The sequence below is a fragment of the Phocoena phocoena genome, chromosome 17 (assembly GCF_963924675.1).
Source record: "Phocoena phocoena chromosome 17, mPhoPho1.1, whole genome shotgun sequence".
NCBI lineage: Eukaryota > Metazoa > Chordata > Mammalia > Artiodactyla > Phocoenidae > Phocoena > Phocoena phocoena.
Window position 1 is genome coordinate 30573880 of NC_089235.1, and position 27998 is coordinate 30601877.

Below are 27998 nucleotides of genomic sequence, written 5' to 3' on the forward strand. Positions count from 1 at the left end.
TTATTATGTGTCAATTCAGATTCATCTTTGCTAAGAAATATACCATTTTTGTGAGTGATGTTGATAATGGGGGAGAGTATGCATGTATGGGGGCAGAGGGTACATGGTAAATCTGTACCTTCTTCTCAGTTGTACTGTAAACCTAAAATGGTTCTAATAAAAAGCCTCAGAAAAGGTACTTGGGGCATAAAAGTTGTGACCCAAGGAGCCAAGTGACAATCTGAAGTTGGTGAAATGAGTGAGAAAATAGATACTGTAATTTTTTTAAATTTAAAATTACACAAATGTCATATCTTAGTAATACTCATTTATATTATATAGCATATCATATAAAATCTTACTGTTATTATATGTTATATATTAAAGATCATTTTCACAATATTACAGCATAATTATATAGTACATTTTTAAAATTAAAAATAATAAAAAATATAGGGACTTTATAATATGAATGAAGCTCTATTTTTGAGGTTGGCAAACTCAAGCTCTTAGGCAAAATCTGTACTACAGCCTTTTTTTGTGAATAAAGTTTTATTAAGACACAATCAATCACACCCATTTGTTATATACCACTTTGTGACTACTTTCCTCTACAATGGCAGAGTCGAGCAGTTGTGACAGACACTAAATGACTGACAAAACTGAAAATATTTGCTTTCTAGTCAATTATAGAAAAGGTTGGTCAGTCCCTTCTCTAAATGGAAAATACTAAAGAACAGATTAAAATATAATAAAACGTTATTTAAACACATTGTTGATTTGAAAATAAAATTAAAAATTCACAGAATTATAGATAATAATCAGAAAATATCATTAATGAAAAAACTTGAAAAATAGCAAAAATTTTGTGGCAGTACTTTTTAGAGAACAGTATACGTTTTCATTAAAAGATATTGGAGAAGTCTTTTTTAAAATATCTTTATTGGAGTATAATTGCTTTACAATGGTGTGTTAGTTTCTGCTGTATAACAAAGAGAATTAGCTCTACATATACGTATATCCCCATATCTCCTCCCTCTTGCGTCTCCCTCTCACACTCCTTATCCCACCCCTCTAGGTTGACACAAAGCACTGAGCTGATCTCCCTGTGCTGTGCGGCTGCTTCCCATTAACTATCTATTTTACATTTGGTAGAGTATGTATGTCCATGCCATTCTTTCACTTCATCCCAGCTTATACTTCCCCCTCAAGTCCATTCTCAGTGTCTGCATCTTTATTCCTGTCCTGACCATACGTTCTTCAGAACTTTTTTTTTTTTAGATTCCATATATATATATATATGTTAGCATATGGTAATTGTTTTCTCTTTCTGTCTTACTTCACTCTGTATGACAGACTCTAGGTCTATCCACCTCATTACAAATAATTTAATTTCTTTTCCTTTTATGGCTGAGCAATATTACATTGTATATATGTGCTACATCTTCTTTATCCATTCATCTGTCAATGGACACTTAGATTTCTTCCATGTCCTGGTTATTGTAAATAGACCTGCAATGAACATTGTGGCATATCACTCTTTATGAATTATGGTTTTCTCAGGGTATATGCCCAGTAGTGGGGTTGCTGGGTCATAGGGTAGCTCTATTTTTAGTTTTTTAAGGAACCTCCATACTGTTCTCCATAGTGGCTCTATTAATTTACATTCCCACCAACAGTGCAAGAGAGTCCCTCTCCAGCATTTATTGTTTGTTGATTTTTTGATGATGGTCATTCTGACTGGTGGAGGTGATACCTCATTGTAGCTCTGATTTGCATTTCTCTAATGATCAGTGATGTTGAGGATCTTTCAATGTGCTTTTTGTATGGATATGTCTTCTTTGGAGGAATGTCTATTTAAATATTCTGCCCATTTTTGATTGGGTGGTATGTTTTTTTGATATAGAGCTGCATGAGCTGTTTGTGTATTTTGGAGATTAATCCCTTGTCAGTTGCTTCGATGGCAAATATTTTCTCCCATTCTGAGGGTTGTCTTTTGTTCATGGTTTCCTTTCTGTGCAAAAGCGTTTAAGTTTCATTAGGTCCCATTTGTTTATTTTTGTTTTTATTTCTCTTTCTCTAAGAGGTGGGTCAAAAAGGGTCTTGCTGTGATTTATGTCATAGAGTGTTCTGCCTATGTTTTCCTCTAAGAGTTTTATAGTGTCTGGCATTACATTTATGTCTTTAATCTATTTTGAGTTTATTTTTGTGTGTAGTATTAGGGAGTGTCCTAATTTCATTCTTTTACATGTAGCTGTCCAGTTTTCCCAGCACCACTTGTTGAAGAGGCTGTCTTTTCTGTATTGTACATTCTTGCCTCCTTTATCAAAGATAAGCTGACCATATGTCCGTGGGTTTATCTCTGTGCTTTCTTCCTGTTCCATTGATCTATATTTCTGTTTTTGTGCCAGTACCATACTGTCTTGATTACTGTAGCTTCGTAGTATAGTCTGAAGTCAGGGACCCTGATTCCTCCAGCTCTGTTTTTCTTTCTCAAGAGTGCTTTAGCTATTTGGGATCTTTTGTGTTTCCATATAAATTGTGAAATGTTTTGTTCTAGTTCTCTGAAAAATGCCATTGGTAGTTTGATAGGGACTGCATTGAATCTGTAGATTGCTTTGGGTAGTAGAGTCATTTTCAGAATGTTGATTTTTCCAATCCAAGGGCATGGTATATCTCTCCATCTGTTTGTATCATCTTTAATTTCCTTCATCAGTGTCTTAGAGCTTTCTGCATGCAGTGCTTTCTTCTCCCTAGGTAGATTTATTCCTAGGTATTTTATTCTATTTTTTGCAATGGTAAATGGGAGTGTTTCCTTAATTTCTCTTTCAGATTTTTCATCATTAGTGTGTAGGAATGCAAGAGATTTCCATGCATTAATTTTGTATCCTTCTACTCTACCAAATTCATTGATCAGCTCTTGTAGTTTTCTGGTAGCATCTTTAGGATTCTCTATGTATAGTATCATGTCATCTGCAAGCAGTGACAGCTTTACTTCTTCTCTTCTGATTTGGATTCCTTTTATTTCCTTTTCTTCTCTGATTGCTGTGGCTAAAACTTCCAAAACGATGTTGAATAATAGTGGTGAGAGTGGGCAACCTTGTCCTTTTCCTGATCATAGAGGAAATGTTTTCACATTTTCACCATTGAGAACTATGTTGGCTGTGGTTTTGTCATATATGGCCCTCATTATGTTGAGATAATTTCCCTCTATGCTTACTTTCTGGAGGGTTTTTATCATAAATGGTAGAGAAATCTTAGATGTAGTTATATTATGTTCACAAACAGGAACATTCAATATTTTAAGATGACAGGTCTCCCAAAATTATCTATAACTTTCATGCAATTCCAATGAAAAAATTCAGTTTGTTTGTGGAACTAGACAAGGTGATTCTAAAAATTATACAAAAGAGCAAAATGCTAAGCCTAGGGTAGATAATCCTGAAGAAGATGCTTGGAAAACGGATAATTGTCATACCAGATATCAAGACTTAAAATAAAGCTATATAATCAATATAGTGCTTTTATAGCCATAAAGTGGCTCATAGATGACATACTGACAGCCAGAGTCCAAAACTTAGGTGCACATATATTAGCACTCATGTGAAACTGTGTCATGAAGAGCAGTGGGGAAAGTGGTGTGATGATTCATGAATCTGAGCTAAGGTAAATAATTATCTACATGGATAGAAAGGATAAAACTACATGTTTATTTCCCATCATACATAAAAAGTAATTTGAGATCACAAGCTTATTTGTGAAAGGAATAAGCTCAAATATTTTAGAAGATGGTGTGACAGAATTTCTTCATGATGTCATGATAAAAAAAACTTAATTATCTTTTTAAATAAGATACTGATCAAAGTAAACTATAATAATATATATCTTTTTAGTCAAGAAATTTTTATTAATATCTTGATACCCTAAGTAAGTGGAAAGACAAGGCATACATTGGGAGAAGATATTTTCAACCTACATAAAAGGCAAAAGATTAATATCTGGAATATATAATGATCCACAGGTCTAAAAGGAATATAATAAAAAATGCAAAACATATAAATCGATCTTTTACAGAAGAGAAACTATGAATTAAAGATTAAGCAAATGCAAGGATGCTTGACCATTTTAACAATGTAGGAAATACACAGCAAATAATTTTTACATTTAAAAATAAATGCAACTAAATAACAAAAAGTTCAATCAATATTATTACTTACTACCAAATTGGAAAATATTAAAAAAATAGACAATATGAAATGTTGGAGAAGGTGTGCAGAAACAGACATTGCATGCATTTATGCTGTAGGTAAGATAGAACTTGCACTTTAGAAGAGCTTGATATTAGATGTTAAAATGCTAACACATCCTATAGCACAAAAATTGCATCCTTAGGTATATATCTTAGAGAAATAGTTATATTTGAAATGCAGACTTATGAACAATAATAATCATCATTGTTTTATAGCCAAAGACTGATAACAACACAAATGTTCATCAGCAAAAGAATGAATAAATTGAGTATAGTCATGCAGCAGTGAAAAAAGAAATGATCTGCGTTAACATGGTTACATTTCAAAAACATAATGTTTGGCAAAAACACAGAATACTGTTTACTCTAGTATTATTTTAAATAATGTGAAGAAATAGATAAAATCGTCTATTTTTAGGGTTATATACAATTGTACCAAGATAAAGTTTAGAAATTAATATCCTGATAATTAGTATAAATGACTGACTTTCTATTGGAACACGAAAATTCATTTTATCGTTAATTTAATTTAATTTTTATTGAAATATAGTTGATTTACAATTTTATACTAGTTTCAAGTGTGCAGCATAGTTATTCAATATTTTTTATAGATCATTTCAAGTTATTTCAAAGCAATAGCTATATTTTCCTGTGTTGTACAATATATCCCTGTTGCTTATCTATTTTATACATAGTAGTTTGTATCTCTTAATTCCACACCCCTGTCTTGCTCCACTGGTATCCATTAGTTTGCTCTCTATAGTTCTGTGTCTGTTTCTGTTTTATTATATACATTAGTTTGTTTTATTTTTAGATTCCACATATAAGTGATAACATAAGAGTATTTGTCTTTGTCTGGATTATTTTATTAAGTGTAATACTCTCTAGGTCCATCTACATTGTTGCAAATGGCAGAATTTTATGCTATTTTTATGGCTGAGTAATATACATATATATATACATACACATATACACCACATCTTCTTTACTCATTCATATGAGATGCAAGGACATTTCTGTATTCATAAATCAATCAATGTGACACACCACATTAACAAAGGGAAGATAAAAATGACATGATGTAGAAAAAGTATTTGACAAAATTCAACATCCATTCATGATAAAAACACTTATCAAAGTCGGTATAGAGGGAGCATATCTCAACATAGTTAAAACCGTTTGTGACAAACCCACAGCCAACATCATATTCAACAGTGAAAAGTTGAAAGACTTTCTTCTAAATCAGGAACAAAACAGGGATGTCCGTTATCACCACTTCTATTTAACGTAGTATTAGAAGACTTAGCCACAACAGTCAGATAAGATAAAAAACAACTAAAAGGCATCCAAAATGGAAGGGAAGAAGTAAAACTGTCACCATTTGCAGATGCCTTGGTACTGTATATAGAAAACCCTAAAGTCTCCACCAAAACACTATTAGAACTAATAAATGAGTTCAGTAAAGTTGTAGGATACAAGATTCACATACAGAAATCTGTTATTTTCTATACACTAATAATGAGCTATCAGAAACACCAAACAAAGAAACAATCTCAATTAAAATTTCATCAAAAAGAATAAAATACATGGGAATAAACATTTTATCACAATTTTTATATAATTACTATACAGTTGACCCTTGAACAATGCGGGTCTTAGTGGCATTGACCCCCGTGCAGTCGAAAATCCGTGTATAACTTTTGATTCCCCTAAAACCTAAGTACTAATAGCCTACTGTTGACTGGAAACCTTACTAATAATATAAGCAGCCAACTAACACATATTTTGTAGGTTATATATATTATATACTGTATTCTTTTAATAACATAAGCCAGAGAGAATAAAATATTATTAGGAAAATCATAAGAAAGCAAAAATACGTTTCCCTATTCTACCATATTTATCTATACCATAAGTTTAAATCATCTTACAAGATGTATCATCTGTCAATACTTACATCACTGTAGATGTTATATACATTATTAATACTACACCTCAAAAATAAAAGTATAATGTGAAAAAGACATTCATATTTATTTACAGGTACAAAAATTCATGCACTGATAATGAAGAAGCAGCAATATGGTTGCTTTAGTGTGGCCTAGTTAATCTATACAATTGCTTCACAGTAGCCTAACCTATACATTAATGAATGAATTACTATAAATTTTTTATGGCATACAGTATAAAATTCATATTAATGATAGGGGATTGGAAACATCGTTACATTTTTTATAAAATGACTTGCCTGTGATATAGGCTGATGTATCAGTTTCTCCAATTACGAGAGAGGCATATTGTATGGTAATGTAATTCTTTGAAAACAAAGTTATAAAACAGTAAAAAAAAAAAACCCTAACACATTATTAATTTTATATTAAATACCACTCACCTTATACCTATGTGATAGACAAGTATCTACATATATTTTATTCATTTATGACATACCTAATTTTATCTTAATTATTTGATATTTCTAGGTTATGCGGTTTGTGAGTTTTTCAAATTGTCACAAATCTCCCCCAAATTTTCCAATATATTTACTGAAACAAATCTACATTTATATGGACCCATGAAGTTCAAATCTGTGTTGTTCAAGGGTCAACAGTACATTGAAAAGTTTAAAAAATAGGCTATACAGTTATAAAAGTAGAGAGTATACTTAAGAAACATATTTCTTTAATGGTGAATATGGAAAAACCCCAAATGCAATTCAAAGTACTTATTTTTACTATAAGGAAAAATATAGATGTTAAATCATTTTCATTTTCAGATTAAGCTGACACAGTTATTTCACTTCAAATCTAACCTTATTCAACTGAATCTCCTTTGTAAGAACATATTAAACTCAGAATAAATGGATATTTGAACAATTGAATTCAGCGTTATGTGGAGGAAGTGTCCTATTTTTAATATAAAATCAGGAAGCAGAGTTTCTGGCTTATTAAAAAAAAAATAGTCTACTATACAAAGCTATCAAAATATATCATATTTTATATAAAATTCAAATCACATCAAAGCAATTAATTTAAAAATTGATAAACCATATAACACATGAATGATATTAACTCATTAAGGCACTCTAGATTTTATACCTGCAATAGCTACTGGACATGTGATGAGAATTTATGTATGATACTTATAAAATATTTATTTTAACATATGCTCTATTAGTTTTTTTCTGAACTTTACATGCTACTTTTCAGAAGTTTATGACTATTTAAAGTAGAAGTTAACATTTTCTTTAATTGACATTGAATTTCATGGTAGAATACAGAAATATTTTTAGTTCTTAGTGCTTACTCAAATTATTATGACTATGCCACTCATATTTTTTTGCAGTGTAATATCTCAGTATAGAAAAGCAATTTTTACTAAATAACATGTTGAAATGATTATTTCTAGTGGTTGAATGGTGCAGTCTTATGTATCAGATAGATTAAGTTCTATCTTGTGATAAGAAAATTTAAAAATCTGAAAAAATAGAGGTATAAAATTTTTCTCATTTATAACTAGTCAGCAGTATTAATTATGCATCAAAAGTGTTTAGAAAATTACAAAGTATATTTATTTGTCCAAATGTTATTTTTTAATTAATTGGTTTAATTTTTGAAAAATACTCCTGATTGAAATGAACTCAGTATTTCCAAATTAGGTTTGTGAAATTGCAGAATCATACTGAGTGAATACTTCGGAATTCAGTTTAGTCAACTAGGACCTTCTGAGGACATAGAAAAAAAAAAAGTCATATCTGCTAAGCATAAAGTCAGAAGTCCAAATCTAACAACACAGAAAAAGGAGGCTGTTGTTCTTGTCAGTGCTGAAGATATTGTATGAGTTGGTCTCTTGGAAACATAAGAAAATTAATGTACAAGGAAATAACTGGGATCCACTTGAGATACAGTTTATGGTTATCAGCTGAGCTGTGCCCATGTGCTTAAGGAATGCAGTCTGTGCTGTTCAGGAGAACATTATGAGTGGTGTGACACATATAAGGAACACATTTCCTATGAGTTCTCCAGGCACTTGCTTTCTTTGCTGATCTATTCCCTTTCTGCACTCTTAGATGTATCTGCTACGAACAAGAAAATGTGTAGCTAAGACTTTGAAAAGAAAGTTAACTCAAAGAGAGGAGTGAACAGGACACACACACATATGAATTATAACCTGCAAAGTACAATAGATACTAAGTACTCACTCTCATTAGTGTCTGATGTGTATGAATAGATGAATAGTTCAGGCATTGGAGATTCTCTGTTGTTAATAAATACATCACTATTCATTGACTTGCTTATCAACTACCATATATGGATATATAGATATATTGCTTGGATGTTACTAATTCCTTTCTTCTTTTAAAAAGCTCTCATCTGATATTTCTCTCTGTTGTTTTATTTGGGGAAATGAAAGTCAAAATCAGGATCAAGCTCTTCTTAATACTTTTCCTATTACAGATTCTAATTTTTATGTGCCAGTTTCTGGATTTTCTTGCCAGAGTGTCCACTCCTCTGTCTTCTAAAAAGTTTTGGATATCATTGTCTAATTGATTATTCTGAGTGATTTTGTCACTCCCTTCATAGAGGGATGATAAGGACCAAAAAAAAAAAAAAAAAATCCAGACAATAGAAAGTGAAGTAGATTTTGCTTTTTAAAAAAACTCAATCATTTTAGTCTGCTGAACCTCTGTCTGCTTTTGACCATGAAGAGTAGCTTGCATCAAACAAATCTCCTTGCTGAGAACAATTACAAAATCTGGATAAAACCAACCAAGCAAACAACTGTTTTGAAGGTATTTGAGAGCAACCAAACGAACCAGGATTTGAAGGGCCATGATTCAAGCAAGAAGAGAAATACTTTGTTTTGATCCAGACATTTCCTGTTGCTTATTCTTTGAGTCATCTGGCAATTTGTAAGCATAATAAGGATGAACAACTAAGAAGAAAATAATGAATCAGGACTTTCAGGAGTCTTAGAGTACCAAAGTGACAAAATTTTGAGTTCAGTTTACTTAGGCAGTCAAGACATAAGGGGCTAATGTTGCTGATATTCAGGAAGATCAGTTTGAAGGCCAAAGAGCAGGAAAATTCTCCCTTGTTTTGTGGTAGGCCAGTCTTTTGTTCTACTCAGGTCTTCAATTGAATAGATGCGTCCACTACATTAAGGAAGGCAATCTGCTTTACTCAGTCTACTAATTTAAATGAACATCTCATCCAAAAACACCCTTATAGAAACATCCAAAATAATACTTGATCAAATATCTGGGCACTCCATGACCCAATCAAGTTGACACATAAAATTAACCATCACAGAACCCAAGTAAAATTATGCAGCTACAACTCTAACAAGAAGAATTGTCATCAGTCTCATAACATTTGACAGATAGAAATTAAGAGTTATGTATCTGCAAAGAAAAAGAGGTTCTCATAAACATATTAGTCTATCAGTAGAAAACCAGAACTAAAATGAGCCTCAAAATACCTCAATTCTTGATTGGATTATGTTAATCTGCTCTATACTAATTGACTGTCAGCACAAAAGTAAAGCATCTAAGAGAAAGATGATATCATCTAGAGCCATGACAGTTTTTTGTACTCAATGTCCAGCATTGAATGAACAATTGCCAAGAATATCCATATATAGGACAAAATACCAAAAAATCAATAGAAAAAAGCAATAAAACTAACACACAGGTGATACAGCTATTGAAGTTAAAGTTAAAGTTCCCTGGTGGCGCAGTGGTTGAGAGTCCACCTGCTGATGCAGTCTACATGGCTTTGTGCCCCGGTCCGGGAAGATCCCACATGCTGTGGAGTGGCTGGGCCTGTGAGCCATGACCACTGAGCCTGAGCATCCGGAGCCTGTGCTCCGCAGTGGGAGAGGCCACGATAGTGAGAGGCCCGCATACCGCAAAAAAAATTAATAATAATAACTGATTGTATTCTGAAGAAAATAGATGAGGGGAGAATTTCATTACAAAACTGAAATTGTAATAAAAAAACAAATTGTAACTTTGAAACTTAACAATATAATAACAAAATAATAACTCAATAGACGTGTTTATCAGCAGATTAGATAAAACAGGAGAGTTACTGAATTGGAAAATAGATTAGTAGAAAATATTACAGATAAATATGAAGATAAAAAAGATAAATGATACAGAAAAGAGCATAAGATATATATGAGGTGATGAAAAATTCTGACAAGTTTGTAATAAAAAGTTTAAGAAAAAGAAGCATAAGCATGGGACAGAAACAATATTTGGCATTGCCTGAAGTAGTACTGTTTGAATTTTTTTCCCAACTGTGGAAGAACATCAAGCAACAGATTCAAGTTTCTGCATGAATTACAAACTAGGTAATCACACCTAGACACATTAGAAAGTAATGAAAACCAGTCCAAGAAAATCTTAAAATTGAAATAGATGGAAAGGACACAATATGTTCAAAAGTAAATTTTAATGCTCTCTAAATAAATAATTATGTCAGAAAACATGGAATGATAATTCTTTAAGTATTGAGATAAAAATAGCTGTCAATCTAGACTTCTATAACCAGATAAAATATCTTTAAATAAAGGCAGAATAAAGATGTGTTCAGACAAATAATAAAGAGATATTGCCGGGAGACCTGTGCAAAAAGGAAACCCAAGGCAAAGATCTTCAGGCAGAAAAAAAATATTATTCCAAATAACTACAAGAATGTAGAAGGGATTGAAGAACAAAGAAACCTGGTGAATATGTGATTGATTTAAATGTTCCTTGACTGTACAAAACAGTGTTACCTGTGGAGGTCTACATGTATATAGAAATAAAATATATCAAAAGTGATAAAACCAAAAAAGAGGATAGGGTAAATGGAGTTACAGATTTTTTGAGTCCTTGCCTTTCTGGAAAGTGAAAAATATTAATAATTTAAAGTATACTCTAGTAAGACCAGGATGCATTTTATTACTACTATAATAATTGCCAAAAGAATAAAAAAGTACTCTAAGCTAAAAAATGACATAATAAAATAATAGAGAAATGTTTGATTAATTTAAAATGAAGCAATGAATGAGAGAAAATGACACAAAAATAGATAGCAAAATAGAAAACAAGTATTAAGATGTCATATTTAAACACAAATATATCAATAATTACATCATATATAAACAGACTAAATACTTCAATTAATAAACAAAGATTGTCAGCTTAGGTAAATAAAACCGTGTATGCTGACACACCTCATTAAAAATATACAGGAATTTTCAAAGAAAAATAATGGAAGTTAATAAATAAGATCTCACTAACCAAAAGAATGCTGGGGTAGCTGTGCTAATAGTAAGTAAAGTTGATTTTATTGCAAGGGCATCATTTAAGATAGAGGAATATTTCATGATGAGTGTGAAGTTTATGTGCCCTAAAGTTATGATCTCAAAATATATAAAGTGAAAATTGATGGGGCATAAAGAAGAAATAAACAAATTCACAACTATAGTGAGAGTTTTTTTTTAATAGAATCTGATAAAGAACTAGACAAAAAAATATATCAGCAAAGATAGAGAAATTCTGAACAACACAACAAACTTGATCTAATAGACTTGTATTCAACAATACAAACAACAATTGCAGAATGCACATGCCTTTTAAGTGGTCATGGAACATTTTTAAAAATTGATTTAGTGCTAAGTCACAGGTTGAGTCTCAACAGATTTCAAATGATTGATTCAAATGATTTAAATTGGAAATCTCCTATAACCACAGTGAAATTAAGTAAGGAAGGCATCAGATAAATTTTTACCAAGTTCAAGATTTACCTATAGAGCAATTAATTTTTTACAACTGGACTTTTTAAAATTAAGGACATTTGATTAGAATACTACTGGTCTTAAAATGGCAGCACATGATGATTATGCAACTCAGGCTCATTTGCTGCTGAAAATCTCCCTATATTAGGGGGAAGGAAACAAATTTCTTTATCCTCACAGTTTTAATATAGTAATATAATAGTATCATTAATTTTTAGAGTGCCCTTACTTAGGAAAGCATAGCATGTTATATAAAAAAACAATAGAGTTCATACTTTATTATAAATCAGAGGGGTGTCTGTGATGAACCAGGTGACGTTGTGAAAAAGATGAGATTTAAACTGGACCTTGAAGCTGCGTAGTATTGACAAGCAGTCAGTATGCTAGATATTTCAGACAAGTGTTTCATGTGAACAATTGAAGAGGTGGAAGTACCCTGAGGATGTTTGAAAGAACCATTGTGTTTTAGAGGAAATAAAAAGAACTTCTACTTCTCTTATTCATTATGATGTCTAGACTCTTTTTGCTAAAATGTGTGAGGGGACATAAAAGGACGTCTTGTTTAGCCAAATTTAAAGAGGAATTTATTGACTATATCTAAAAATCGACTTGGTTTGTAGATTTCACTTAGAGACTGCAATACTATTAATATAACCTCAAATGATCAATTCTTTTCGTATAATAGGAAACATCTTTTTTGACTCAGCATACAACTTTGGAACAAATGTACCCAGAGAATTCCTACAGAATCACACAGTCCAATCTCTCAGCCAGTGAGATGAGATTCCAAGCAAATTATCCTCACCTTATGTTTGTGTCTGCTTCTACCTTCTAAATATCACAATACAACCCAAATATGGCCAAAATCCTCTGAAAGATTATAAAATGTAACATCTTAGTATCCCTCTCTTATTGTATAACATTGGTTATAAGAAAGTAGTTCCTACATAAGCCTTTTAAAATCATAGGGGAAAAGTAATATTTTTCTATGTAGAGCAGTTCTTTTTAACCTTCTTTGGGGACACAGACAACTTTGAAAATCTAATGAAAGTGATAGAAACTCAAGAAAAATTGAAATTTACAAATAATCACATACGGTGGCATAACATATTAGGAGTTTAAGAGTCTTTGAAAGTCGATCCTTAGACATCAGCCTTGAACCCCTGATCTATAGAGGCTTTGTATTTTCTCTGTCTGCTTCTTCAGCCCCTTAGAAAAAAGAAAATGTTTTATAGCATTAAGAACAAGACCCTTCCTTGGCTTAAAAATAGCAGCTGTAATTTTAGTCACTGATCTTGTTTAATGTGTCTGGAAGCTAGAAGCAATGGAAAAATAATACAAGAACAAAAATTATACTTATAAAAGTCTTCTGTTTTTCAGAAGAGTTTATTTTTGCAAAATGCAGTTTTGCACAAAGCTCAACATGATGTTTTTATTCAAAAGAAATTGTAATTGGTTTACGAACTCATAATATTCAGAGACAAGTTGTTTGTGTTATGCATTTTTAGAGAAGTTAATTCTTAAATCATGGGGATATATTATTTCCCAATAAAGTTATCTATCAATTTATTTTTCAGCAAAATAACATGAGAGTTTAGAAGTGAGAGAAACTGTTTCCTTTTGTGCAACTCTACTAACTATCCCCACCAAAATAGGATTATCAACCTAACCTTGATAAGTGTTTTCAAAAAAATTAAGATTGAGTTGTAGGTCATTAAAATAACTTCATAATGTTGTCTAATTTTAAATTATATTTATTGAAAAATTTAGAAAATGAAGAGAGGTACACAATACTGGGCATTATCTGCAATTCCATCACCTAGAGATAACAGCTATAAACATTTGATTTATATAAGTTAAGATATATTATGTATCAATATAAAGATATTAAAAGAGATAATACAAGCATGAAAAATAACAGAATTTTTAAAATTGAAATATACTTGTTATATAATATTGTGTAGCTTCAGGTGTACAGCAAAGTGATTCAACATATACATATATGTATATCTATTTTTAAAATTCTCTTTCATTGTAGTTTATTACAAGATAGGGAATGTAGTTCCCTGTGCTATACAGTAGATCCTTGTTGTTTATCTATTTTATATATGGTAGTGTGTATCTTTTAATCCATATTCCCAATTTATCCCTATGCACCTCCCCCTTCCCCTTTTGGTAACCATAAGTGTGATTTCTATGTCTGTTAGTCTTTGTGAATAAATTCACTTGTACAATTTTTTAGATTCCACATACGTCTGTGATTTATTTCACTTAGTATGATAATCTTGGCATTTGTATTCTTTTTTTATGACTGAGTAATATTCCATTGTATATATACACCACAACTTCTTTATCCACTCATCTGTCGATGGACACTTAGGTTGTTTCCATGTCTTGGCTACTGTAAATAGTTCCTCTATGAACGTTGGGGTACATGTATCTTTTCAAATGAAAGCTTTTGTCTTTTCTGGATATACGTCCAGGAGTGGGATTGCTGGGTTATATAACAACTCTATTTTTTAGTTTTGTGAGGAAATTCCATACTGTGCTCTATAGTGACTGTACCAGTTTAGATTCCCACCAGCAGTGTAGGAGGGTTCCTTTTCCTCCACACCTTCTCCAACATTTATTACTTGTAGACTTTTTAATAATGACCATTCTGACTGGTGTGAGGTGATACCTCATTGTAGTTTTGATTTGCATTTCTTTAATAATTAGCTATGTTGAGCATCTTTACACGTGCCTCTTGGCCATCTGTATGTCTTCTTTTGAGAAATGTCTATTTAGGTCTTCTGTCCATTCTTTAATTGGGTTGCTTGTTTTTTCATTGTTAAGTTGTATGAGCTGTTTGTATATTCGGAAAATTAAGTCCTTTTCAGTCACATCATTTGCAAATATTTTCTCTCATTCTGAGAGTTGTCTTTTTGTTTTGTTTAAGGTTTCTTTTGCTGTGCAAAGGCTCATGTTTGATTAGGTCCCATTTATTTATTTTTGCTTTTATTTCTATTGTCTTAGGAGACAGAAAATGTTGTTTTGAACCTGCATTTTAAATGTCTTCAAAAATATCTAAAATTTAATCCATACTCCCTATTATCATTGGAAAAAATACAAGGAAGTTTGAAGAAAAATTTAATAAAACATTTGTCATTTTCACTCCATCTTTCCTCTGAATAGCCTTTTACACTTGTATATGTTTCCCTGAACTGACATTAGGATATAAACAATTGTATACACTTACACAAATTACTGTTTCTGTAAATGTTCACTTTATAAAAATAGATTTTTAACATAAATTTGCACCTATTACTTTTTTTCATTATAAGGAATCTTAGGTTAAGATGTATAGATGTTACAAATCATTAACAGTATGTTAAAACTTAGAGTTGTTTGAATATATGTATAATTTACTCACAAATATATATATATATATATATATATATATACATAGATACATGCATACATAGACACACACGCTACATACATATGCACAAACACACACACATATTGATCTAAGTAGGTGACCACTAAGGAATATTCCAGTCAGGGGTTGCCAAAAAGTACTGCCTTAACATCTTTAAATGTATCCTTAAGAAAATATTTATTTATTTAAGGTATTCCTAGGGAATGGGTTACTGGATAAAGTATTTTAAGCATTCTTTGTTTATTTTATTATTTATTTCCCATTTTTGAAGCTTTTTACAGTTTCTAGAGTTATGTATTAAAATACCTCCCCAGTCTCATAGGTTAGAGTAATTTAATATTTTCATTCTGATGGATGAATATATGTGTGTACCATGTACATCTCTGTTTTCTAGTGAGGTTGAGCATGTTTCTTTCGTGTGCAGTTCATTTGGCTGTTCTCTTCTGGAAATTTTACAAATATTTTTGTCATCTTTATAATCATTTGCTTTTGTTGTTGTTTTTATTTCTTAAGTCAAATTGTTGGTGTTTATTAGACACTTTAGGTACATAAAATTTTTTTATCATTTCTTTATTTTTTAATCATTGTATTTATTTTCTTTTTTTCCATTTAAAAAGTTCTAATTCCTATATTAAATTTGTTATTTGAACTTAGAAAAGTTGCATAAATCTTTTTTTCTTTCCTAATTCCAGAGCATAGACATTTTAATTCTATCTTCCTGATCCTTTCTTTGGAGTTTTCTGTTGTAAAATTATTTTAAATTTCTCTCATTTTAAAGGCATTCTGTATTAGTCATTTAAAATTTATTATATATCAGTAAATGTTATTTACATTTACCAATTTTTATCAACTTCTTTGCATCCTTTTTCTTTGGATTCAATGCTTTTCCAGCTAAAATTCATCTTTTAGTATTTTATTTCACATGCTGCCTAAAATTATCATCTTGTTGTTTGTTTTACTCTCACTCTATATTATTGTTATTTTAAGTAAATACACAATTCTAGTTCTTCGAAAGTTCTTTTTTCTAGCATTTTGAAGGTGACCATATCATAGACAGAATGGAAATGTTATAAATGTTAATTTTAAAATTAATTCAACTAAAATAAGTGGGTATGTAAACAGCAAGGAAGTTGAATACTTTCCTAACATTGCTGGGTTGTCTGATGATATTGGTTAATGAATGAAGAAAGAAAGTCTTAAGAAGGTTATTCAAAATCATGGAGGACTTATGCTTTCATAATAATTTATCAGGTAAGTCAGACTAAGTCTTATACTTTAAAAAAATTAGAAAATCTGGAAAAATATGTAGAAAACATCTGCTTGAAATTATTGATAACTAATACGATGATGAAGAGGGATTTGGAGGAGAAAGGTTAAGGAAATATAACAAATTTTGATCAGTGATATAAAATACAAATATGTATCTAAATTTTGTGTCCTCCTTCATTTTCAGGACTCAACTCTTCTGTCAGTTCTGGAAGTTTGCAGCCATTGTCACTTATGTATCACTTCACTCTCATATTTTTTAGCTTTCTTCTGGAAATACTAGTAGATATAGGCTGAACGGTCTTCATTTATCTTCTATATCTTTTAAAATCTCCCACTTATTTCCATTCCTTCTATATTTTTCATAGTTTATTCTTGATGTTTTTCTCATATTTTGCCCATGTCCTGAATTCTTTCTTTAGTTTTAATTTACTAATTAACACATTCATTGTGTTTTTCTTTCAATAACTTTAATTTTTACTTATAGAAATTTAATTTTCTTCTTTCACAAAATGCCTCTTTTTGCCTCCATAATGTCATGCTCTGGTTTTATGGTCTTCATATATTAAACGTGTACTGCTTCTTTTAAGTTCTTCATTTTTTTTTCTGGTTCTTTTTTTGTTGACTTTCCTCATAAGGGTTTGTCCACTTATGTGACTTGCAATTTTCTATAGTGATTTTGTTATTATGAGGGATTGCATTCCGTGGGAGTTCCTTGTCTTCTGAATTCATACATAGAGTTTAAAATTGAACCTTCCTGGATCCTAGGGTTTTTTTTAGTTGTGTACCAGGCTTTACATTAGCTTTGGGTCCTGTACTATGTGTGAATGTATACTCTGCACCCACACAAGTTGCAGACCTAGGATCCTGATTTTATGACAATTCTACCCAGTTCCACAGCTAGATTAATGGGTAAAGTTTTTGTTGTTTCCATTTAATATATGGGACAATCCTTCAAGGTCCTAGGCTTTAAGCAAAAGTGTTCAACTCCAATTCCTCACCTGTATAGTCCTGAGTTTCCTATTCCAATATGGTTGACAACCCCAGAACTCAATCCCTTAGGCCTTCCTCCTAGTTTGATTTCACTGTGGACAACTTTGGTTTCAGCAGTAATTGTTTCAAGTCCTCCTTTATTTCCAAACTTCCAGATTCAATCTCAGCTATTCATTCAACTAAAAAGAAAAATATTCAGCCTTTCTATGGATATGAAGTGGAAGATGGAAGTTTTCCCATATCATCATTAGATAGCCATATTGACCTGATGTTTTCTCTGAGAATCTTCCCTTGTTTTTCTAGATGTCCTTCAATTTTCCCAGGCAAACGTGAATACAAAACCTCTTTGTAACTGTACACATTCTCACTACAGCCTAATAACTTACAATATGTATTCTAGTGGTAACATTTTTGCCATGCTTAATATTTATTCTTAGCATAGTAAATTAGGAGACCATACATGAATGCATATATATGTCAGTGATTTATACCTGCCTAACACTGTATTCATTTCCATTATTACTTACCAACATATGAGTATAATGAAATAAACAGAAGACCATGGATATAAGTACACTATTTTCCTCATTCTTATAACAAATATTTATTGAATGGCTACTATGTACCCAGCACAATTTCAGGCACTTAAAATGAATCAGTGAATAAAACAGAAGATCTATTCTTATAACTTATTTGTTTCATGCTAATGAAAAAAAATTAAAACAAAAATTTCTTGCTTTGGGAAAGTGACATTGGACAAAAGAAGTATGACATCCATGCAAATATGTTTAGATTACCTTCTTTCAAAGAGCAGGAGCGTGATCTACCATTTACCCTTTTGCTGGCTCTCCTAGATTGATCCTTTCACTATCATTGGTATTTTTATGTTGACGAATGATAATGAAGTTTAAGTAGCTTTTGGTGTTTTTACAGCTTGGACAATGGAGTACCTTTGGAACCCTGGAAGTTACAGCTCAGACTGAATCAGAAACAAAGGTGTTCTCAGTGGTGGCAGAAGAAGATTGTGAAATTCTTATAATCCCTGCAAAGAATTATGAAAAGTTAAAATCGGTATGACTGTATCTAATCTATGTATTAACACAATATGGGTATAAATTAACACTAAGTTTTGCCTCTCTAGGCAGAAGATGTCCATACCTCTTTTATATTTTAATTTGTCTTGAACTGGAGACCATAAAAATATGATATATTTGATGAATATCACTTAAGCCTTTGATGAGTAGTTGAAGTGGAAAGGTCTCTATGGATAAAATTTGTTATATGTTTGAGTGCATTTGGTTTTCCATGAATTTAAAATTCATCTGTTCATTCACTCATTCACTTATTCATTCATTCAACAACTATATGTTTTGGGTGTCAACAGCATGTCATGTATGAGGGATACCAGAATGATCAGAGATCTCTAAACCTCTACAGTCTACCTTAGGAAGAACAAATACTTGAGCATTATCTGAACACTATTTTATATATATAACGTACATCGAGACCGAGAGCTGCATGAGTAGGTGATCACAACTTAATTCTGAGCCCCTAATTCTGCTGCATTAGGATAACTTATTTTCTTCAATTTTAAAAATTTATTCTCTTTTAGTCAAATCCCAAAATTCCCCTCTCTTCTATTTCTTCTCCCCTGGATGGAAGTGGAAGTTTGTATAAATGATGGATTGGGAGCCCACCATGGTCATGCTCTGTCAGCTCCTCTTGATAGGGTTTAACAATGGTGCAGGTGCTACAGAGCACTGGCATCAGCCACAGTGAGGTGCTCATGCTGGAGGGAGATGAAGAGACATCCATCTTCTTGATTTAGGTCTTTAATAGTTGAGATTTCTTTAGATAAAGTGGTCTCAGTGTTGGTGATACAGAAGACTTTCCTAGGATTCAATTTCCTTCCAAATCTCTGGCTTCAGAGTGGTTGGCTTACTTCTGAGTGGATCTCAGAAGTAGACTTACTTCCACATCCTCCTATTTCTCCCCACAGTCCCTACCCTTCTTGCCCCACCCTAGCAGTCAATGTAAAGACCAAACTATAAAGGATAAAGGCTGTGAGAAGTTACAGTCATTTTTTTTTCTTTTTTCCTGGTAGGGCACCTACTTTAGCTGCATGTTTGCTTATCTGTACACATTATCAGGGAAAAATATCATTATAGAGAATAGATAAGACTGAGATAAGGAGTAGCAGCAGTGAACCTGCCTACATTTCCAATATTCAGCGTGGCAATGACGCATGCATTTCCTGGGTTATGTATACACAAAATGTGTAGGTGGCATTGAGTCATTTTGTACAATATTTCCATTTATGAGAAGCATACTAAATAAGAGATGCCAACTGCTATGTACTGATGTTTGTGTCCCACAAAATTCATATGTTGAAGCTTTATTCGCTAAGGTTATGTTATTTGGATGTGGGACATTTGGCAGGCAATTAACTCATGAGAGTGGAGCGCTCGTGAATGACATTAGTGCCCTTAAAAGAAGAGATGAGAGATAAAGAGTTGATCTCACTTTCTTGGCTATGTGAAGATACTGCAAGAAAGCACATATCTGCAAATCAGAAAGAGGGCTCTCATCAGACATTGAATCTATTCGCACCTTGATCTTGGACTTCCCAACCTTCAAAATTGTGAAGAATGTTCGTTGTTTAAGCCAACCCAGCTGATGCTATTTGTTATAGTAGCCAAAACTAAGACACCAACATAAGAGGAGCTACAGTAGACGTGTCAGAATATTCAGTCAGGAATCACTATAGTGCCCTACCTCAAACCTGCAGATCCATAATTGCGGTGGGACATGTGGTGCCAGGAGGAGGAGAACATTTCTGAATTAAATTTGAAATTAAAGTTATAAAAAGAATGAGTCTAAGTTATAAGTTCCAAAATGTGACTATTCTAACAATAAAAATATGGTGAAGAAATTACAGAATCTGGCTAAGCTATCCTTTGAGGGAGCCGCTATATAATAGAAAAGTGAGGTTAATATAGCACCATACAGAAGATTCATTTATTGGAAAAAGTAAATACCTATGCTTCAAAAGCTGAGACTCCCTAATAAACCTGTTCAATTTAGTGAGACTATGCACCCTTTCCTGAATTTGTTCCAAATTTCTTTCCTGTGTGCTTGTTTTTATATTTTATTTATCATTTTTTTGAAATACAGTGTTTAGCCCATATTTAGCCAAATATATATTTTCTTCTTACTTTTAAAAATTGAATGTCATGTTGTAGTTTTGTTCATGAAACATTTTTCCTAATGTTGTATTCATTTTTGGCCAAAAGTACACTTATAAGACAAGAAGTAAACTGACGTGTAAAAAACTGGTAATTAGCATTTCTAGATTCAGTATATTTATTGTATAGAATTTTTTTTTAATTGGGTGTTTGGATTTACCATGGGTCTCCCTTCTGTATTCGAAATATTAACTCTTGGCCCATGCCTCAGTTCCAGGGCTATTTTATTAAAAAAAAATCTTAAACTTGCCAATTTATCAGGACATTAATATTTTTGAGATGGTTTTAGAGGAAGAAAGACATCATAATCAAAGATTTTTTTCAACTACGTGAACCAAAAGAATATGGCATTTGGAAAAGGGGAATAATTATCTGTTTTAATGTATTTGATTACTAATGATGAATAATATGTGTTTCAGTCTGAAATATCAATCTAAAATATTTAAATTTAGCATCAAAAAGTTAAGATGTGGACACATAGTTTCTTAGACATGTTGGGTTCAAGTTCTTATTTGGTAAATGCTTTTAAAGTAATGGTGGAAACTATCACATTGAACAATCTGTGATTATATCGTATAAGTCAAAAGTAACATAATTCTTCCACTGATTCCCTGTTGTTAAAATATTTGGTCCTTACACTTACACAGTTTAAAAAAACATTTATCCTCCCTAGGGAAGAATGGCAATTTCACTAGATGATTCTCAAGGCTTCTTTCAGCTCTGAAATACTATGGTTCTTATAAATAAACATTCCTAGGTGAAGAATAAGTTCTTTCAACCTAAACTAATTTTCTTTTATCGTGGTGACAAACTTGATATATCAAAGAGAAACATTAGATATAATACTTCTCTACTTTACTCATGATTTATTTTGAATTTTTATCAGAAAATGGAGAGCATAGCTCAAATTATACTTTCAATATCTACTGATAGGCTTAAAATTAGCAGTAGTATGATTTCCAAAGCATAATTACTTGTGTTTTGATCTTATTTTAGAAAAATATATTGGATGAAGTTTCAGAGACATCTAGGAAATTATTCAAAAGATTGATAGAATTTAGAATTAATACCTGGAAATCTATGAAATAAATAAAGCTTATTTCTGGCACTATTCCTCTGTTAACTTCTTAAGTCTTCTTACTTTTGCTTCATATGCAAAGGGAGATTGAGTTTAATGGATGTGTACAATGTTGTTTGTTGTTTGGGTCTGTCTGGTTTGTATCACACCAGCTAAAGTCTTCCCAGGTGATATTTTTTCCAGGTGTGACTGGATAGCAAATGGAAACCAGCTGATCTCACTAATCAACCTGTTTCTATGTGTATCATGTGTATAAGAAAAAATGGTAAATTAACTTGACATTAATGAACCATTTGTATACATTTTATTGTTATCCTGCTTATGTCAGTATGCTCCATCTTTTCCAGGTTGGATATAATATAGCAAACATAATAATTAGAGATACTAAAAATGTAGTAAAAATTTAGTTTTAAAAGATAAAGTATGCAAATATAGCAATTATAAAAAATTTTCTAGTCTTCAAAAGCCAAAAATGGAGAATTTCAGTCACAGAATTTATACCAAACGGAAATTTGAAGCTCTAGGCTCTAAATCCCAACTTTTTGACATCATTCCTTCTAGATCAATTAACTCTTCAGGGTATCTAAACTTTTAGCCCTAAGGACACTCTTGAGCATCCCAGAAACAGGTTTGTGTCTAGGGGTGCCATTGATAGTGATGCATTTTTCTTCCTCTTTTCTTCTTTTGCATAAGTGAATATTTTGTAATATACCATATTAATTCATTTAATTATTTTTAATAGGCTTTATTATGAGAAGTTTTCAGTTCACAGCAAAACTGAGCAGAAGGTACAGAGATTTCCCATATACCCCCTGCCCCCAGTCTGGCACATTATCCCCTGCTCTTAACATACTCCATTAGAGTGGTTCATTTGTTACAATTAATGAACCTACATGGAAACATCAACAACCAAAGCCCATAGCTTACATTAGGGCTCACTTTTGGTATTAGACATTCTGTGGGTTGGACAAATGTATAACGATATTTATCCACCATTATAGTATTGTACACAATAGTTACTGCCTTAAAAATTCTCTGTGCTCCACATTTTCATCTCTCCCTCCTCCCTAAACCCCTGGCAAACACTGATCTTTTTACTGCTTTCTTTTGATTTTACCTTCTCCAGATTGTCACAGAATTGGAATCATACAATATATATATAGCCTTTTCAGATTGATTTCTTTCACTTTAATATTTAAGTTTCTTCCAAATCTTTTCGTTGTTTGATAGCTCATTTCTTCTTAACAATGGATAATATACCATTGTCTGGATGTACTACAGTGTATTTAGCTATTCACCTACTGAAAGGCATCTTTGTTGCATTCAGGTTTTAGCATTATGAATGAAGCTGCTAAAAACATTTGCATGCAGGTTTTGTGTGGACATAAGTTTTCAACTCCTTTGGGTAAATATCAGGGAATGAAATTGATGGATAGTATGATAGAAGTATGTTTAGTTTTGTGAGAAACGGTCAAACTGTCTCTCGAAGTGGCTGTACCAGGACTTCCCTGGTGGTTCAGTGGTTAAGAATCCACCTGCCAATGCAGGGGACATGAGTTCAATCCCTGGTTTGGGAAGATCCCACATGCTGCGGGCCAACCAAGCCTGTGCCCAACAACTACTGAGCCTGTTCTCTAGAGCCTGCGAGCCACAGATACTGAAGCCTGCGTGCTTAGATCCGTGCTCCACAACAAGAAAAGTCACTGCAATGAGAAGCCTGCATGCCACAACGAAGACCCAACGCAGCCAAAAAGTAAATAAATAAAAATTTTTAAAAATGTTGCAAAATAATCTACTACAAAGGGGCTGTACCATTTGTACTTTCACCAGCAATGGGAATTCCTGTTGCTCCATATTTTTGCTAATATTTAGTGTTGTCAGTGTTTTAGGTTTTGGCCACTCACATAGATTTGCAATGGTATTTTGTTGTTTTAATTTTAATTTCCCTGATGGCATGTGACTGGAGCACCTTTTCATGTGCTTATGATCTATATATCTTCTTTGAGGAAGTGTCTGTTAAAGTCTTTGGCCCATTTTTTACCAGATTTTTTTTTTTCTCTTATTGTTGCGTTTTAAGAGTTCTTTGTATATTTTGGATAACAGTGTTCTTCAGATGTATCTTTTGCAAATACTTTCTCCCAATGTGTTCCATGTCTTCTCATACTCTTAATATGTATTTTGAAGAGAAGTCTTTAATTTTAATGAAGACTTCACTATACTCAAGGTCACTTAGATTTTTTTTCTTATGTTACCTTCTGGAAGTTTTATAGTTTTGCATTTTTACATTTATGTCTATGATGCATTTTGAGTTAATTTTGTGAAAGGTGTAAGGTCTGTGTTTGGATTCATTGTTTTGCATGTGGATGTTCCAGCACCATCTGTTGAAGAGACTACCTTTGCTCCATTATATTACTTTTCTTCCTTTGTCAAAGATCTGTTAAATATGTTTATGGGGTACATTTCTTGGCACTCTATTCAGTTTCATTGATGTATTTGTCTATCATTGAGTCGATAAAACACTGTCTTGATTACCGTTGCTTTATAACAAGTCTTGACCTTAGATGTACCAGTCCTCCAACTTTGTTCTTCACCTTCAATATTGTGGTGGCTCTTTTGTCTCTCCATATAAACTTTAGAATCAGTTAATCAATGTTCACAAAAAAACTTGGGAATTTAATTTGGATTGAATTGAATCTATAGATCCAATTGAGAAGAAATGACGTTTTGACAATAACATCTTCCTATCCTGAGCATAGAATATCCCTCCTTTAAGTTAGCTCTTTAATTTCTTTCATCAGAGATTTATGGTTTTTCTTGTATAGATTGTATACATATTTATTAGATTTATACCTAAATATTTCATTTTGTGGGATGCTAAGGTAAATAGTATTGCATTCTAAATTTCAAATTCCACTTGTTCATTGTTGTTTATAGAACCAGCTTTTGGTTTTGTTGATTTTCTCTATTGATTTTTTTCAATTTCATTGATTTCTGCCCTAATTGTTATTATTTTATTCCATTTTCTTACTTAAGATTTAATTTGCTTTTCTTTTTCTAATTTCCTAAGTTGGAAGCTTAGATTTTATTATGTTAGCTACTTCTTTCCTATTAAATGCATTCAATGCTATAAATTTCCCTCGAAACACTGCTCTCACTGCATCCCACAAATTTCAATAAATTGTGTTTTCATTTACATTTAATTCAAAATATTACTAAATTTCTCTTCAGAGTTCTTCTTTGACCCATGTATTATTTGGAAGTGTGTTGCTTAATCTCCACATATTTTGAAATTTTCCAATTATCTTTCTGTTATTGATTTCTAGTTAATTCCATTGTGGTCTAAGAGCACACGTATGATTTTTATCCTTCTAAATTTAATTCGTGTTTTATAGTGCAGAATGTGGTCTCTCTCGGTGAATATTCCATGTGACCTTGAGGAGAATGAGTCATCTGCTGTTGTTGTCATCTATAGATATCCTCTATTCAGTTCACTGATGGTGGTATTGAATTCAACTCCTTTTGGATCTTTCCCTTTTTGAGAGAGAGGAGTTGAAGTCTCCAAATATAATAGTGGATTTATCTATTTATCCTTGAAGTTCTATCATGTTTCCTTCACATATTTTGACGCTCTGTTGTTAACACATATATGTTAAGGATCATTATGTCTTCCTGAACAACTGACCTTTTTATCATTATGTAAGGCCCTCTTTATCTCTCATAACATTCTTTACTTTGAAGTCTGCTCTGTCTGAAGTTAATATAGCTATTTGCACTTTCTTTTTCTTTCTTTATTATTCTTTTTCGAGGTACGCGGGCCTCTCACTGTTGTGGTCTCTCCCGTTGCGGAGCACAGGCTCCGGACGCGCAGGCTCAGCGGCCATGCCTCACGGGCCCAGCCGCTCCGTGGCATGTGGGATCTTTCCCGACTGCGGCACGAACCCGTGTCCCTTGCATCAGCAGGCGGACTCTCAACCACTGCGCTACCAGGGAAGCCCTTTGCACTTTCTTTTTTTTTTAATTTATTAAAAAAAATTTTTTTAAACATCTTTATTGGGGTATAATTGCTATACAATGGTGTGTTAGTTTCTGCTTTATAACAAAGTGAATCAGCTATACATATACATATGTTCCCATATGTCTTCCCTCTTGCATCTCCCTCCCTCCCACTCTCCCCCTCCCACCCCTCCAGGCTGTCCCAAAGCCCCGAGCTAATATCCCTGTGCCTTGCGGCTGCTTCCCCCTAGCTATCTACCTTACTACATTTGTTAGTGTGTATATGTCCATGACTCTCTCTCGCCCTGTCAAAACTCACCCTTCCCCCTCCCCATATTCTCAAGTCCGTTCTCCAGTAGGTCTGCGTCTTTATTCCTGTCTTACCCCTAGGTTCTTCATGACATTTTTTTCCTTAAATTCCATATATATGTGTTAGCATACGGTATTTGTCTTTTTCTTTCTGACTTACTTCACTCTGTATGACAGACTCTAGGTCTATCCATCTCATTACAAATAGCTCAATTTCATTTCTTTTTAAGGCTGAATAATATTCCATTGTGTATATGTGCCACATCTTCTTTATCCATTCATCCGATGATGGGCGCTTAGGTTGTTTCCATCTCTGGGCTATTGTAAATAGAGCTGCAATGAACATTTTGGTACGTGACTCTTTTTGAATTTTGGTTTTCTCAGGGAATATGCCCAGTAGTGGGATTGCTGGGTCATATGGTAATTCTATTTGTAGTTTTTTAAGGAACCTCCATACTGTTCTCCATAGTGGCTGAACCAATTCACATTCCCACCAGCAGTGCAAGAGTGTCCCCTTTTCTCCACACCCTCTCCAGCATTTATTGTTTCTAGATTTTTTGATGATGGCCATTCTGACTGGTGTGAGATGTTATCTCATTGTAGTTTTGACTTGCATTTCTCTAATGATTAATGATGTTGAGCATTCTTTCATGTGTTTGTTGGCATTCTGTATATCTTCTTTGGAGAAATGTCTGTTTAGGTCTTCTGCCCATTTTTGGATGGGTTTTTTTGTTTTTTTTGTTATTGAGCTGCATGAGCTGCTTGTAAATTTTGGAGATTAATCCTTTGTCAGTTGCTTCATTTGCAAATGTTTTCTCCCATTCTGAGGGTTGTCTTTTGGTCTTGATTATGGTTTCCTTTGCTGTGCAAAAGCTTTGAAGTTTCATTAGGTCCCATTTGTTTATTTTTGTTTTTATTTCCATTACTCTATGAGGTGGGTCAGAAAGGATCTTGTTGTGATTTATGTCATAGAGTGTTCTTCCTATGTTTTCCTCTAAGACTTTGATAGTTTCTGGCCTTACATTTAGGTCTTTAACCCATTTTGAGCTTATTTTTTGTATGGTGTTAGGGAGTGATCTAATCTCATACTTTTACATGTACCTGTCCAGTTTTCCCAGCACCATTTATTGAAGAGGCTGTCCTTTCTCCACTGTACATTACTGCCTCCTTTATAAAAGGTAAGGTGTCCATATGTGCGTGGGTTTATCTCTGGGCTTTCTATCCTGTTCCACTGATCTATCTTTCTGTTTTTGTGCCAGTACCATACTGTCTTGATTACTGTTGCTTTGTAGTATAGTCTGAAGTCAGGGAGCCTGATTCCTCCAGCTACTTTTTTCGTTCTCAAGATTGCTTTGGCTATTCGGGGTCTTTTGTGTTTCCAAACAAATTGCGAAATTTTTTGTTCTAGTTCTGTGAAAAATGCCAGTGGTAGTTTGATAGGGATTGCATTGAATCTGTAGATTGCTTTGGGTAGTAGAGTCATTTTCACAATGTTGATTCTTCCCATCCAAGAACATGGTATATCTCTCCATCTATTTGTATCATCTTTAATTTCTTTCATCAGTGTCTTATAATTTTCTGCATACAGGTCTTTCGTATCCTTAGGTAGGTTTATTCCTAGATATTTTATTCTTTTTGTTGCAATGGTAAATGGGAGTGTTTTCTTGATTTCACTTTCAG

At 32.7% G+C, this 27998-nt stretch overlaps 1 protein-coding gene across 1 annotated transcript in view; it reads left to right on the top strand.

Moving 5' to 3' along the window:
* Nucleotides 1–27998, top strand: part of CNBD1 (cyclic nucleotide binding domain containing 1) — a 395795-nt gene that overhangs the window by 310283 nt on the left and 57514 nt on the right. Inside the window, 2 exon segments of the mRNA XM_065895139.1 lie at nt 18627–18764; nt 19306–19360. Of these exon segments, the coding sequence (XP_065751211.1) occupies nt 18627–18764; nt 19306–19360 (193 nt within the window).